Here is a 16,628-nt window from a genome sequence, read left to right as displayed (position 1 = left end):
CACCCAGGTTATAGAATAGTGGCTAAGGGCTGTAGGAAGTGCAACTGAAAATTGGCGTCAGTGCCAATTATATCCAATAAGTTCAATTAACAGCCAATTATATTAATTAGTGCATGCAACTGACCTCATCCTATATCAGCATGTGCAAATTTGGGTGCTAAGCATCAATTTGCCTGTCCGTCTTTATAGAATCGGGGGAACAGGTGCAAAACCTTATGCGGTAAATTCTATAAATCAACACTGAAAGAAAATGCTTAAGCGCTATTTTATAGGTGGTGCCTAAGGTTAGGCATGGTTTATTAAACAGTGCATAAGTCCTGGGGGTCACCTTTAAATGTAGTTACGTCCATTTTCTCCAATGAAAACGTGGTGCAAATACCTGCGCCAAGCCCTCTTATGCTATAATTGTGTGCGTAACCAGAAACAGTGCCAACGATCTGCCCTGAAATGCCCATAACCCTACCGGGATGCATGTAAAATCCAGGTGTGTATATGTTAATTTCAATTAGCGCCAATAATTGCTTGTTAAAAAGCCAGTTATTGGCTCGTTATTCAATTAAATTGTGCGCACAAGTTTTAGTGACTTTTATAGAATTATGGGGTTTATGACAAATCTTCCAGAGCCTGAGAAAATTCTACATTAACATCAATGCACTCACGATTCAATTATTTTTCTAGGGTGCAAATTTACTGTAGAAAGGTTTTTGAAAAATTGTGTCAAGGGTAGAAAAATGATTTGGTCTGTTGACAAAACGTAGATCAGAAAGTTTAATGTGCTGTTAAATGTTGGTCTTTTCTATACATATCTTTCAATATCCATTTTAAGAATATTGAGAAAATGCAGGTATGTGCGAAATAGCTTCCACTAATAATTAATCAGGAAAGATTTGCTCTGTATTCAAACTCTTCTTTTGTTGTTTACTGGAAACAAGACTTTTTTGGGTGAAAGTCATCAGTAGAAATAAGTGAAACGAGGCAGTTGACGTTGATGAGTAAACCTAATGATTAGTGCAGCGGGCTTTGAAACTGGCAACCTGGGTTCAATTCCCACTGCAGCTTCTTGTGACAAGTCACTTAGGGGCCCTTTACCTGCGGTAGTGGCAGCAGGTGAAAAGGCTGCAAAAATTGCTTTTACCGCATGGCCATGTTGGGAGGGGGTGATCGCTTAATGCCACCCATTGAGGTAGCATTAAGGGCTCCCGTGGTAACTAGTACCCTTATTTTATCATCCCCACTTTAGTAATTCCCTTATTTCTTATTTGTCCTGTTTGTCTGTCCTAATTAGATTGTAAGCTCTGTCGAGCAGGGACTGTCTCTTCATGTTCAACTGTACAGCGCTGCGTCCGTCTAGTAGTGCTACAGAAATAATAAGTAGTGGTGGTAGTAGTCTTTGGGATTCCGGAATCTTGCTACTGTTTGGGATTCTGCATGGAATCTTGCTACTCTTTGGGATTCTGGAATCTTACTATTCTTTGTCCTTATTCCTTATTTGTCCTGTTTGTCTGTCCTGATTAGATTGTAAGCTCTGTCATGCAGGGACTGTCTCTGTCTCTCCATGTCCAGTGTACAACGCTGCGTCCATCTAGTAGTGCTATAGAAATGATAAGTAGTAATAGTAGTCTTTGGGATTCCGGAATCTTGCTACTCTTTGGGATTCTGCACAGAATCTTGCTACTCTTTGGGATTCCGGAACTCTTTGTCCTTATCCCTTATTTGTCCTGTTTGTCTGTCCTAATTAGATTGTAAGCTCTGTCGAGTAGGGACTGTCTAGTAGTGCTATAGAAATGATAAGTAGTAGTAGTAGTAGTACAACGCTGCCCGATTAGTACCTGCGTAAATATTTTTTTAATATTTCCGCTAGCACAGGAAATGGCTTGCACTGGGGCTGGAACTACTGCCGGTGCGTGCGTTGGGCCAGCGGTAGCTCCAGATTAGCGTACGATAAGCGCACATTGGACTTTCCAGTGCCGCTTTGTAAAAGGGCTCCTTACACCTCCATTGCCCCGTGTACAAATATTTACCCCCTGTTTACTAAGCCGTGCTAGTTGCTGTTGGTGCGCTAATGCCGACAGCCCATTCACATTCAATGGACTGTGTCGGCATTGCCGCACAGGTTAGTGAATGGGGGGGGGGGGTAGATTGTGAGCCCTCTAGGGACAGAGAAAGTATCTGCATATAGGGCCTAATTCTATATATGGCGCCTAAAATTAACACGCACTAGGTAATTACGCCTTTAAGCATATTCTAAATACCGCACGTAAATGTATGTGCGTTATTTAGAATACGCTTAGGCATAGTTCATACAGCTGAATCTATGCGCGTCCATTTACGGCAGCGAAAAGCTGGTGTAAATCCCTGCGCGTAGATCTACAGACAGTGGTCCATATTTTATAACAGTGTGCGTAGATTTTGGAATTCCCACAAAACACCCATTTCCACGCCCCCATAACCACACCCCTTTTTGCCTGCATGCGTTAGAATTTAGGCGCAGTACATTACAGAATACGCTTAGCAACGTACACGCGTAAATTCTAATTTTTGCCAATTAGTGCTCGTTACTGCTTGTTAAGCGCTATTAAAGCTTAACAGCTTCCGAAAACAATGAATCTACGCACACAGTTATAAAATGCACCTAGATGTGCAGGCAGAATCGCACGTAACTCCAGGCACGCTGTATAGAATCCGTGGGATAATGCGTACAGCACTGCGTACATCTAGTAGCATTATTGAAATGATTATTAGTAGTAGAAGTTGTTGTCTTAACAGGTCTGGCATCTTGTTGTTGTTGTTGTTGGTATTTTATATCACGTTTTCTCATAAACACACGATCAGATGATGGCAGACTTTTTTTTTTTAAATGAATCCATGTATTTTAAATTTAGATCTGAATCATGTCTTACCCATCATGGCTGCCGCCAAAGAACTCTGGGGAACCTGTTGGTCAAGTGACTGCAAGGATGGAGACCACCCATTCTTTTGGGACACCCAGCATCTCCGTGTCTATGCAGCAGACGCCAAAGAAATTTGCACCAGTGGTCGCTCCGAAGCCAAAGTATAATCCGTATAAATCGGGACAATCGGACGGCAGTGATGGTAAGGAACCGCATGTAAAGGCTTCTTTCCGCTACCTTCTCTTTGTCCCTTTTTGAAAATGTATCCATTGCGTATGATCAGACTGTAGGGTTCAAAATCGGGGAGTGAGACAACTTGACTGTCGTGTAAAATTTTCAGACCTGACTGTGTCATTTAAAAAACAATGGGGTCGGTATTTAAAGCGATTTAACCGGCTAGAAATGGCTCTTAGCCAGTTAAATCGCTCGTTTGGGGGGCGGAAATTAACCTGTTCATGCCGCTGGATATCACCACAGACCACTAAACTCAAAGCCGACCATTTTGCAAGCGGTACGGGGGCAGAGTTGGCACTCTTGCAGTTCAGTACCGATATTCAGCGCTTAACTGCCTACGTTTAGCAGCGAAAACCAACCACACAAAAGTCAGTCCTGTCTTTATACGATGTCGCTTGTGCAGTTAAGTGCTGAATATTGCATAAACCTGGACGTGACCTGGCACTGAGTGTCTGGGAATAAAGCTGGCGGTGACTAAGAAAAATGCTCACTGTCGTCGGCTGACTATCGACCCCAGTGTGTACGCAGTTTCTCTGTCCAGGCAAGCAGTAATGCTGAATGTACTTGGAAAAGGTTTGCTGGTAGTAGTTATATGTATAATGACAATATTCAGCTAGTGTCTATATAGTTAAGCAGTTTATTATGACAGCTTATTTGGAGACCTAGACTAAATCGCTTAGCAAGATAGCAGCTAAATACTGCCCCTAAACAATACAGGGCACCTTTTATCAAACTGCGGCAAAAGGGGGCCTGCGCTGGCATCGGCGCGTGCTTTCCATGTGTGCCGAGACCCCCCTTTTACCGCAGCGGGTAAAAGGGAAGTCTCTATTTCCTGCAGGAAATGGCCATGCGGGAAGTAAAGCACTCGCTGTGCAGCCATTTCGGGGGGGGGGGGGGGCTTTACCGCCACCCATTGAAGTGTGTTAAGGGCTCCCGCGCTAACCCGGCGGTAACTGGACAGCGCACCGCATTGCCCGATTACCGCCGGGTACACTCCGGTGCTACAAAAAAATAAAGAATTTTTGTTTTGCTGGATATGATAGCACGCTAGGGATGGGAAATACCGCCAGGCTGTGCGGTAGCCCGAAGGTACTTCCTGATCAATGAGCGGTAAGCACGACTTGGCCTTACCACTAATTAGTAAAAGGCGCCCACAGTTAGGGGTGAATTCTATAAATCGTGCCTAAAAAAAAACATCGTTGACAAAAACCCGCTGAAGCGCTGTTCTAGAAGCCGCGTCTACGGTTAGGCGCGGTTTATAGATAGTGCCGCGTGTAAATGTAGGCATGTCCATTTGCCCCAACAAAAATGTGGTGCAAATGCCCCCGGCTAAATTTACGCGCGGAACCCCCGTATTTTATAATTGTACCCACACTCCACCCCGAAACGTCTGTGTCCCATTTCCCCGCCCCCCCTTTTCTGGGATGTGTGTTGTAAATTTAGATGTGGATCATACACTTAAATTTACGCGCATACATATTACTTGATTTCAGTTAGTGCCAGTAATTGGCTTTGATAAAAAGCCAATTATTGGCTCATTCAATTAAATTGCATGCGCAAATCGGGCGCGCGTCCATATTTGCGTGTACAGTTTGTGACAACTTTTATAGAATCAGGGGATTATTGCCTTTCTGAATAGTGCCAGATGATTCTGAGGGATTTTTGGCTGTACAGTCCGTATAAAGCTGCAAAAAACCCATATATAGGGGATTTGTGCATTTAGGAGGGAAGTTATCAACGTTGGATACCGTTAAGATGAGTTATTTTACCACAAGTCATGCTATTTTAGTCCCGTTTTATGCATTGAGACCCTGTTTCATTAATGAAATGGCAATGGAGGTACAACATAATAGAAAAATACTAAAATCAATAACGCACAATACATGTAAAAAAAACCCCCACATCTTAATTATATAAATTTAATTTTGCAAATATTCACGATGTTAAGCCAACAATAATACATATTAAAAGAATGAGCAGCTGTATAAGCAGTTGTCCCCAGTGAAACTGGCCAGTGATACAATAATCTCTCTTAATCACAGATTGGATATTAAAGCTGGAAGAAATGAGTTTTACGACACTTAGTTGTATATTAGGAAAAACCTTCATTGAGTGAGTCTGAGCTGGTCCCCATATTTGGACCTGGGAAAGTGGTTTGTAACCTGATACAGAATGGACAACCCACTGGGAGTGTCTTTTTCGTCTTCCCTCTGATCCCTTTTTTAGAGGGATGTTAGATAAGCATAAGAAGGCTCAACTTAAGCACATAAGCACCGCCACGCTGGGGAAAGACCCAAGGTCCACCAAGCCCAGCACTCTGTCTCCGACAGCGGCCAATCCAGGCCCCAAGAACCTGGCAAATACCCAAAATTTAATAACGATCAATGGACGTTTCCTTCAGGAATCTATCCAGACCCCCTTTAAACTCAGCAAGGCCAGCTGCCGTCACTACCTTCTCCGGCAATGAGTTCCAGAGTCTAACTACGCGCTGAGTAAAGAAAACCTCTCTCCAATTTGTTTCAAACCTACCACATTCTAATTTCATCTTGTGTCCCCTGGCTCTACCCCACTCATTATTTTGTAGACCTCTATCATATCACCCCTCAGCCACCTTTTCTCCAGGCTAAAGAGTCCTAGCCGTCTTAACCTCTCCTCATAGGGTAGTCGTCCCCTTCCTTTTATCATTTTTGTCGCCCTTCTCTGCACCTTCTCCAATTCATTTATATCTTTTTTGAGATGAGGCGACCAGAACTGAACACAACTTGGTGGATGTTTGGTCTTCTCCTGAGGGGTCCTTTTACAAAGCTGCGGTAAAAAGTGGTCTGCGCTAGTGTGTTTGCACACTGGGCCATTTTTAACAGCGGCTGGGAAAAAGCTATTTTTTTAATTGACCGAGAAATGGTCGTGGGCAAAAATTAAGACTAGCACGTGCCTATTTATGGCCCTTGTCTTTACTGCCAGCTATTGACTTAACAGTAAGGGCTTATGTACTACCCAGGTGGTAAACATGCATCACGTGGTAATGTGGCCGCGCTGCCAATTATCGCCGGGAACGCCCCCCTGTGGTAGAAAATAGAAAAATATTTTCTACTGCGGGATTTTGGGCGCCAAACTCGCAATTACCACCGGGCGTATGCGCTACCACAGCGATAGTGCTGATTTGGCGTATGTTACCCACGCGTTGGCCCTTCCGCAGCTTTGCAAAAGGGCCCCTGAGTGAACTATTGACTTCAAGTTGAAAGATTCGTGTGCGATGAGAGAGGCGGTGACAGTAGTTCAATAATTGATAATCCACAGCCTACGCTTTACTCTTCCGTCCTCGGCAGTGGTTGTTTTTCAGTCTGGCCCTCTCTATGGAATCATTGACACCACTGGAAGAAGTTCAAAGAAAGAGGCAACCGACCCTGCAGTAAATCCAATAATGAAAGAACAGTTGTTCCTGAAATATGACAAATGGCAGAAATCCACATTTTAGAAATGTATCAAAAGTCAGCAGCTTTTTATTGTTAGCACATGACCACTGCAGTTCAGACGTGCATTGAGAAAGCAAAATAAACAGACTTTTATTTACATTTTCTTTGGTTATTAGGAAACTGGAACCGGGGACATAAACGTATCGAGTGCATCTTGTGGCATAAAAAAAAATGGTTATACATGAACGCTGATGGCAGCGCTGCCTTTGGAAATAGTAAAAAGGAGGGAAGTGAAAGTGGTTCATGAGGTTTTCATTATCTAGAAAATGAAAACAGCTGTTGGAGGGAAAAGTTTAGCAGTGTTATGATCGGCAGGTGAGCCGCTCCAGTGCTGTCGTCCAGAGTGCTCCGTCTTGTTTATCTCATTCCTGTCCCCACACATTTCTAAACGTAATGGCCTTTCCTTCTCCAGGTGCTACGTGGCTTCATTTATTCCAGACAGCTTGATCTGGTCTTGATTTGTCCCTTTTTCTGTGCGTGGATCTGTAAGAAGCAAAACTACGAGTCCAGGCATATGATGGGGTAAAACTCAGGCTGGATAAAACAATCAAACATATAAACGGCGAGTGACTGTACTCACTCGCAAATGCGCAGTAGAGACTTCCCTCTCTGCCCCGCCCCCGCTTCAATACGTTATGATGGGGGCGGGACAGAGAGGGAAGTCTCTACTGGCATGCTGCAGACGTCGGAACCGCTCCCCCCCTCCCCCGGAGTCGCCGCCGCCCCTCCATCTGGCTCGAGCACTGTGAACTTGCAGCAGCAGGCACATCAGCAAAGCTGCCGTCGGGCTTCCTTCTCTGCCTTTGTCCCGCCCTCGCCAACGTTACGTCACACAAGGGCGGGACACAGGCAGAGAAGGAAGCCCGCCCCGACGGCAGCTTTGCTGATGTGCCTGCTGCTGCGTGCTGATGTAAGTTTACAGTGCTGCTCGGGCCAGGTGGAGGGGCGGCGGCAGCGACTCCGGGGGGGGGGGGCTCCGAACCCCCCCCCCATTCCAAATGTAGCCCGTTTTCACGGGCTCAACGGCTAGTTCTGAGAGAAAACATAGTAAATGATGGCAAATAAAGGCCGGTTGGTCCTTCTCGTCTACCCAGTCCAGGTTGTTCTTTTCTGGTCTTCTCCTATTTAGGGGCAGATGGTTTATATATTGGAACTTATATCAGCACCGGCTCTTGCTCCCAACTCCCTGCCTCCTACAGTAGAAAATCTCTGAATCCAGTTGGTTTCGGTTAGTTAGTTTTATACCCCGTGCTTCCTGATAAATGCCGGCACCCACCTCTTGGCATTTGGGCATGGGAATATCAGTATTCTATAACTCCGCTTGCATATTTTTGGAATGTCCCTACCATGCCCCTGGCCACACTCCTGTCATGGAAAACTTTGTGCTTGACATTGAGTTCTGCCTAAGTATTGTTATCATATTTAATGTTTCCTTGACATTACATAATGATATCATAGTTAATGCTCTCTTGAAAGTACATAATGGACTCCCATATGGATATTTAATGCTCTCTTGAAAGTACATAATGGACTCTCAGGATAGGAATTGATAGCATTATCATATTAAATGATGAAGTAATTTGTACTAAATGGAATGACAACATACTTAGGGCTAAGGATGATGTTTCACATGAATCTCTGGAAACCTGGCCAGTTCCTGGGGATGCATTAAGAAACTGTCACATCCTTAACTACACGTCAGCCTTATTCAGTTAAATGAGATCATGTTTATTGGTCAGTATAAAAGCTGGGAGCTAAGGGCAGACAGTTAGAGGTTAATTTTCCAAACGAGAGCAGATATGCTACCCAGGCCCCTTGTGCCCGCTAATACTCTGCCTGGCTGCAACCCAAAAACCTCCCAGTCACTGGTGGAAGATGTTGTCTGCAACTCAAGCGGTGATGTATGATTTATGATTTACTTATTTGAATAAAGTTTATATAATAACCTTTGACCGCCTCTATAGTATATGTCTGACAGAGATATATTCGAAAGAACCTAAAGCAGAACAACCCCCTTCTGAGTTGCATTCTAAGGGATTCTGGTACAGGCCCGGGTTTATATAATAGCAGGTAGGAAGAGGGACGTGCAAAATCTAATGCCGATTAACAGCAGTAATTGATTGTTGACATCAATTTATTGCTAGTTAATGGCTTGTTAGCTAATTCATTTCCATGTGTATCTGTGATCCATGCACACATTTCGGAGCCCAAATTTCAGTGCCTTATGCAAAATCCGGAAGTTAGCGTGTGTTAACCAGTTAGCACACGGTAATACGAATGTGCCAGCTGGTTAATGCATCCACTCATACCCTCCACCCATGACAAACCCCTCCAAAAATATTTTTTAAAACATAGTTAAGATGTGTTTAGCGCACAAAAAAAGAGAGAAATACTGCAGAGTGCTTTAATGTGTTTTGTGCTAAACAAGAGTTAAGGGTTAATGTGGTTTAGTAGGAAGGACCCTTTAAATAAAAGTCAGTTTTCCAGTGGTGTGTGGAGAAGAGTATAACAGTTTAATCTACTGGGATGCATTTTCCCCTTAACTAGAACAGATTCTTCAACTTTGAGAAGTCTGACTAGGGCAGGAATTATCTTTTGTATTGTACAATAATAAACCTTATGGTCAATAACAGATTACATTTGGAGACTCCCCCATACAGCACTGAAAAAGGTAGACATGCTTTAAATGAGAACCATTGATACTGGTATGGTGGTGATCCGTATTATAAAATCTAACTGCAAGGGGACACCATTCTAATTTTTATCTGCATGTGGACTCTGCTCATCTTCCATCTATCGCTAAAGATTATGCTTTATTCAAACTGGTCCGATTGGCCTGGAAATGGATATGTAAGTTCCATCGCCTAGATGCTACCACGACTCCGCTGTTGCCCATACGACATAATGGTTCGTTTCCATCTGATGTGGATTTGCCCCTCTTCATTGCCTGGGAAGCCAAGAGCCTTCATTATTTCCATCAGGTGTTATCTGAGGATGGCAAAATGAAATCTTTCTCGGCCTGGTGAGATGAATTTCAACTTTCACAACGTGATTTGTTCGCCTTTCTGCAGCTTAAACATTATGTGGCCTCTTCAGATGAAATCGACTTACTTTGGAGACACGTGAGCTGCTTACAATTGCTTTCACCTTGGAATCGCAGCTCATGGTCCCATTATCCTTCCATCATCAACACCTTAAAGAACATTCATACTCCATTAACTTTGAGAACTTGGAAAGGGATTGCTCAACGGACTTGGAGTACAGGTGACGGAGGGATCGCTTGCTGCCAGCATCAAAGGCATCCGCTTCCAGCGGATCATGTGTCTTTCTGGGACATGTAGTCTAACATGATGCTGCACTAGCATGTCTCTCCACAAAGGGCCTATCTCTTAAAACTTTATGCCTGAAATGTGGCGCTTCGGATGCCTCGCTCGGACATATGTTTTGGAAGTGTGCAAAGGTGCAGTTGTTTTGAAAGTGCTTACTGGCTTTTGTTTTTAATGTTTGGTCAGTTACAGTGCAAGCGACGCCTGGTCTTCTGTTTGGCAGTATTAAAGAAAGGAGCCAAACCTTTCTTGAAATGGACAGCTTTGATGGTGCTGAAGATTATTTTGACTTTTTGGCTTTCTAAGGATGCGCCTACAGAACATTGGTTGCTTCGATGTGTATCTTTGTCTCTTTTGCCTGGTTGCAGTTTTGCTGTACATAAGTACATAAGTAGTGCCATACTGGGAAAGACCAAAGGTCCATCTAGCCCAGCATCCTGTCACCGACAGTGGCCAATCCAGGTCAAGGGCACCTGGCACGCTCCCCAAACGTAAAAACATTCCAGACAAGTTATACCTAAAAATGCAGAATTTTTCCAAGTCCATTTAATAGCGGTCTATGGACTTGTCCTTTAGGAATCTATCTAACCCCTTTTTAAACTCCGTCAAGCTAACCGCCCGTACCACGTTCTCCGGCAACGAATTCCAGAGTCTAATTACACGTTGGGTGAAGAAACATTTTCTCCGATTCGTTTTAAATTTACCACACTGTAGCTTCAACTCATGCCCTCTAGTCCTAGTATTTTTGGATAGCGTGAACAGTCGCTTCACATCCACCCGATCCATTCCACTCATTATTTTATACACTTCTATCATATCTCCCCTCAGCCGTCTCTTCTCCAAGCTGAAAGATGCTCAATGAAAATGATTTCAAATAAAATCTAACGGCTGTATTGCAACACTTTTGGAACAGGCCAGTGAAATCTTACTTCATGTAGCTCAGTGTTTATGTAATTAATTGTATTTTTTCCCACAAAACACACACTTTATCATTTCAGTAAAACTCTCCATAAGCAGACATTTATTTGCTAGGATAACAACATTTGCTGAATTGGATAGCTTTGTCTTTTTGCTTGGCAGTTTTCTCATCTCGTAGGCTTCTACATCTATCAAATCTTTTCTCCTTTTTCAGTTATGGGGCATTGAGGGGTGCTTTTACTAAGGTGTGCTGTTAAATGGCCTGCGCTGGTGTAGATGCTTGTAATGGATGCACGCAGGACCATTTTCAGTGCACCTGCAAAAAAGGCCTGTTTTTTTTTTTTTTGGGGGGGGGGGCGAAAATGGACGTGCAGCAAAATAAAAATTGGCACGCCACCCATTCACCTAGTGGAAAGGTCTCACGCATTAACCAGGCGATAATGATCTACATGCGTACAATGCCGATTACCGCCCAGTTAGTGTCCTGTGCCGGAAAATTTCCAGTGTGCTTAGTAGACGCACATAAAAAATGAAATTACCGCCCAGGCCTACGCGGCTTAGTAAAAGGGCCTCTGAGCTTTTTTCTTTTGTTCTGTGTTGCCTCCCAATCATTGTGGGGATATTCTTTAGCCAGGAGCTACAGAATGCAGCTCCCTCTAAAATGGATTAGCACAGAACTTGTATATGACCACTAGGTGCCACCATTGACCTATGGCTTGGACCCCATTCACCTACCAAGTCCAGCTCAGTGGTAAGAGCCATGTCCCCAGTTTGATTCCTGAATTGGGTCTTTGGTAGCCCTTATCAACTAAGTTTGGGGATAGCATTCACAATCCCTTGAAGACGAGTATGTCAGTGAGGAAAACACATGGGAATACAGGATTTGGGAAGGAATTCTGACTCATTCTTCCTGGCATTTATTTATTTATTTGCAGTATATTTGTATCTCCCATTTTCCCACACACTAGTACTACTACTACTGCTACTATTTAGCATTTCTATAGCGCTACAAGGCATACGCAGCGCTGCACAAACATAGAAGAAAGACAGTCCCTGCTCAAAGAGCTTACAATCTAATAGACAGGCTCAATGTGGCTTACAAGACACCGTATTGGGTCAATGTTAAACATACAATCAGAAATAGAGTAAGGGAAGGTAGAGGTAGATGGGAACAATAAATGACAAAGGAAATAAGAAATAACATTGTCTTTTAAATCAGTGCAGGGTTGAAGCAGCTAAGCAGATTCAGAAGGGTAGGCATCAAGACTATTCCTGTAATAAACAGCTTAAGAACACTGGAAGGGTGAATTAAAAGAGAAAATCCCCAAGGCGGTTACAAAGGAAGGCTCCATGATATCAGATCCCTGCCCTGGAGCTGAGAGAGGAGGAAATACCGAGCCAGAGAAGAGGTGTAATATCTCTGTGCATTTTGAGGGTAATTTTATATCGGGTTGCCTGCTTTCAGAGGAGAAGAAGGTGCATGTTTTAAGACTACTACATAACAGCATATAGGTGCTTATATGTCTTTCTAAAATAGTACGGATAAACCTACTAAAATTGCAGCTAGATTGAAGCTGCGAATGTCTGCTACTTGGCCATATAAAGAACATGGTTAATCGTGACTCCTCCCATGCTCTGTCAAAACCCCACCCCCTATCATGCCTGCGCCTGAGTCATGTAAAGATATGCGTGTCTCTGCTATCACATATACCTTTAAGCATAGGGTGAGGTATTTTACATGTGTGCTTTCATATATACACGGAAAGGTTTTAAAGTGGTCCTTTTTCTAGTTAAGTATACTGACGTTCAACCATATTCTTGCAAGACATGAAATGATGGCTATCAGTGTGTCCCTTTCAATGGCTGGTATTTTTGGCCCTCCTCTCATCTCCATGTTGTATCTTATTAAATCTTGCCTTTTTAGGATCCAATTTCCTGGAAAGCAATGCTGACAGATTTAGGTGGCAGATATTCCCTGGTAAATGTGTCAGTAAGAGATGAAATGTCTTCCTACATCAGTTCAGGAAGCTGTCTGGCAATGACAATTCGGATACGTGACGCCAAAGTAACACATGAAGTAGTTAAAAAATGGAGGTCACACAGGTGAATGTTTACACCAGTCTCTTTGTTGGGGTCAAGGCATGGGTGGACTTTTTCCCAATGTGCAGGGCGGCCAAAAAAGCAAACAGGATGCTAGGAATCATTAGTGAAGGGATGGTAAATAAGACCGAAAATGCTATAATGCCTCTGTATTGCTCCATGGTGCAACCTCCCCTTGAGTATTGCATTCAGTTCTGGTTGCTGTATCTCAAAAAAGTTATAGCAGAATCAGAAAAGGTTCAAAGAAAAGCAACCAAAATGATAAAGGGGTTGGTCTGCAGCTCCAACCAAGCTCGCCTTGTCTTCAGCTCAAGCTCCAACCAAGCTCGCCTTGTTTTCAGCTCTTGCTTTTGCTCCAGCAAAGTTTGCCTCGTCTTCAGCTCCTGCTCCAGCCAAGCTCACCTCGTCTTCAGCTCTTACTCCAGCTTCAGCCAAGTCCATATTGTCTTCAGATTTTGCTCTGGCCTCAACCAAGTCCTTCCTTGGAGTGACTCATCTGCCGCTAATCCGGGTCCCGGGCGCTCGGGCTGAGATCTGACGACTGCCAAGGGGTCCACCTTCCAATACTGTCACACCTAAGAGGCTGATGGTAGCTTACAAGGTAATTGATTTATTGAGGTATGAGCTTTTGAGGACAAGCATCCACTTTGTCAGATGCAGGAGCGTAGCCAGACCTGTTATTTTGGGTGGGTCCCGAGTTAACCCGGGTGGGCCCTTTCCACCCCAACCCTGTCCATATATACAGTTTTTTTTGTTAAACTTTCCCTCTGCCCCTGCTATTGTCATGCTTCTCCCCCCCCCCCCCCCCCAACCAGCATTTGTTCCTCTCTTTCATTCCCCCTCCCCCACCGGCATCTGCTCCTCTCTTTCATTCCCCCTCCCCCACCGGCATCTGCTCCTCTCTTTCCTTCCCCCTACCCCCTCCATAGGCATCTGCTCCTCTCTCCCTGCCCAGTCTACCTCCAAGCCGTCGCCGGTAGCGATTCCAGTATGGAGCCTGTGCCAGCCGTGTTCCTGCCAGTGAAGAAAAAGGAAATCATGTCATTGAGGGCGGGACATGGTAGAGGGAAGCCTACAAGGCTGGCGCAGGTTGATTATAGGAATCGCTGCTGGAATCGCTCAAAAGGTAGATGGGGCGGGAAATATAGAGAGAGACGGGCAGCTGCCATGAGGGCGAGAGACAGAGAGACATGAGGCACTGCCAATGAGGTGCTTTGGGGCCACTAGATTGGGTGGGCATGTGCCCACCCAGAACCACCCATAGCTACGCCACTGGTCAGATGTCTTTCTATTTTTATGTATTTATTAATTTAAAACCCCTTATGTCCCACCTTTCTACAATTTTCAGTGACTTGCATCTAAAAACTACTACTACTACTTAACATTTCTAATGCGCTACTAGGGTTATGCAGCGCTGTACAGTTTAACAAAGAAGGAGAGTCCCTGCTCGAAGGAGCTTACAATCTAAAGGACGAAATATCAAGTTGGGGCAGTCTAGATTTCATGAATGGAGGTATAATGGTTATGTGCTGAAGGCGACATTGAAGAGGTGGGCTTTGAGTAAGGATTTGAAGATGGGCAGCGAGGGGGCTTGGCGTATGGGCTCAGGGAGTTTATTCCATGCATAGGGTGAGGCAAGGCAGAAAGGGCGGAATCTGGAGTTGGCGGTGGTGAAGAAGGGTACTGAGAGGAGGGATTTGTCCTGTGAGCGGAGGTTACGGGTAGGAGCGTAAGGGGAGATGAGGGTAGAGAGGTAAGGAGGGGCTGCAGATCGAGTGCATTTGTAGGTTAGTAGGGGAAGCTTGAACTGTATGTGGTACCTGATCGGAAGCCAATGAAGTGACTTGAGGAGAGGGGTGATATGGGCATATCGGTCCTGACGGAAGATAAGACGGGCAGCAGAGATCTGAATGGATTGAAGGGGGGATAGATGGCTAAGTGGGAGGCCAGTGAGGAGTAGGTTGCAGTAGTCAAGGCGAGAGGTGATGAGAGAGTGGATGAGAAAAAAAACCATAAGCAATACACTAAATAATACTGAAATTCCACTAACCATTTCTCTTAAGCTATCCTGAAGAAACAAGGAAGTATAAAATTAGGGTAGACTTCTGATCCTGGGTTGAATTGGGTACTTCTGCTTGGATGCGCAGTTAGTTCTGTTTGTTTCTTTTTGATTCCCAGCTTGTTTGTTTTTGTTTTCATTCCCAGTTTATTTAGATCACATAGAATATTTGACAGACGAGGACCACATGGTACATTCGGTCTGTCTTTCGCCCTAATTACTATGCCGTCACAGATCCTATTTAATATCTCCCGTTCTTCTTTTCCCCACCACAGAGATTGTTCCAAGCCGTCTTGAATTCTGCCTTTGTTTTGGTCGGCTCATAACTTACGCTCTGCGGAGCTCTACCACTGCCAGAATGATTTAGTGAATCTCTGTAATGCTTTCACAACCATCTATTAAAACAATGCAATTTTGAAAGACTAGAACTGTTTTGATTGCTGTTTCCTTTAAAATATGATCTGTTTGACAAAGGCAACTGCTAAATTACTGCAAATCAAATGTTCAGTCTCCAAAGTTCATTATAGGCCAGTTGTATATATAAACATTGAAACATTAGTCTTCTGAAAAGCAGAATGGAAGGGAGGGAGTAGAGGGAAGGGGCAGTTGAAAGATTATTAGCCTGTCATACTTCCTTCCATTTTTATTGCTCTGTTGTCTCTGTGAAGCCTTGTAATTGTTACGTGCAGATTTTTTCTTAAGAAGTCTTGCTTTGTGGGTCTCTTCCACTCACGACTGTGGGAAGAAGGCCTGCTCTACCTTTTTGATTGCTTCTTCAGTTCTGGTTTGTACCTCTTGCCCTCCTTTCTTGCTTTTGTTTGAAGTTGTGCTTAGTTTGACATCCACTCATCATTGTACTTCGACCAACGTATTTTTACTTCTGTGAGAATCAACAGGACATTCTTTCTTACGGAATAGCATTCTCCGTCAACAGGTAGGATAAATGAAGGACACAAGTGGTTGATGTCATCCGATGATTCCAGGATGGACAGTCGATCTCAGAGCTCGGAAACAGTTAAGATCTCTTCATTCCTTGTTCACTCTCAAACGTTTCACCTTATTAGTTCAGTCTGTAATTTTATCGCGGCTCGATTACTGCAGCTCTCTTTATGGAGGTGCGGCTGAGGGAGTCCTGAAGAACTCGGCAACTCATCTGGTTCTTCATAGAACTAAGTTTGATCATGTTAATCTTTCCTTATTTCTTAAAGCAGATTTTAAGAAGATTTTAGAAACTTCTTATTCTTATAGAGTTGGATATATTTGGAATATACCCCGGGATTCAATATGTCGCGCTGAGATTTCCACGTGGAAATTAAAGCGTATTCCATAACAATGCACAGAAGCTAATTGGTTAACAAGCTAATCAGAACTGATTGGTTGTTAAATAATCAGTTGTCAGCACTAATTGGCATTAATTTGAATTTACATGCACTACTTGCTAAATGTATTCGTCCTGGGACAGAACCAGACTGCCGCAAGCAGCCCCCCCCCCTCGTGCCGCTCCCTCACACCGCCCCCCCACGCCTGCCCTCTTACATTTCTGTCTTTGCCTCCAAGGGGGGGCCCAAGCCTGGGCTCGACGCCGGCAAGCCGCTTCCTGTGTGCCAACTCCCACCATCTGTCCTCT

At 44.1% G+C, this 16,628-nt stretch overlaps 1 protein-coding gene across 4 annotated transcripts in view; it reads left to right on the top strand.

Moving 5' to 3' along the window:
• Positions 1–16,628, top strand: part of LPP (LIM domain containing preferred translocation partner in lipoma) — a 618,364-nt gene that overhangs the window by 269,467 nt on the left and 332,269 nt on the right. For all 4 annotated transcript variants that reach the window (XM_030216648.1, XM_030216645.1, XM_030216646.1 and 1 more), the window contains one exon: positions 2,883–3,093. In XM_030216648.1, the coding sequence (XP_030072508.1) occupies positions 2,892–3,093 (202 nt within the window). In that variant the 5' untranslated portion in view covers positions 2,883–2,891. The remainder of the gene's footprint in view (positions 1–2,882; positions 3,094–16,628) is intronic.

Source organism: Microcaecilia unicolor, chromosome 10, assembly GCF_901765095.1.
Source record: "Microcaecilia unicolor chromosome 10, aMicUni1.1, whole genome shotgun sequence".
Classification (NCBI taxonomy): Eukaryota; Metazoa; Chordata; class Amphibia; order Gymnophiona; family Siphonopidae; genus Microcaecilia; species Microcaecilia unicolor.
The sequence above is the reverse complement of the archived record's forward strand: the minus strand, read 5'-3'. Positions and strand labels throughout refer to the sequence as shown.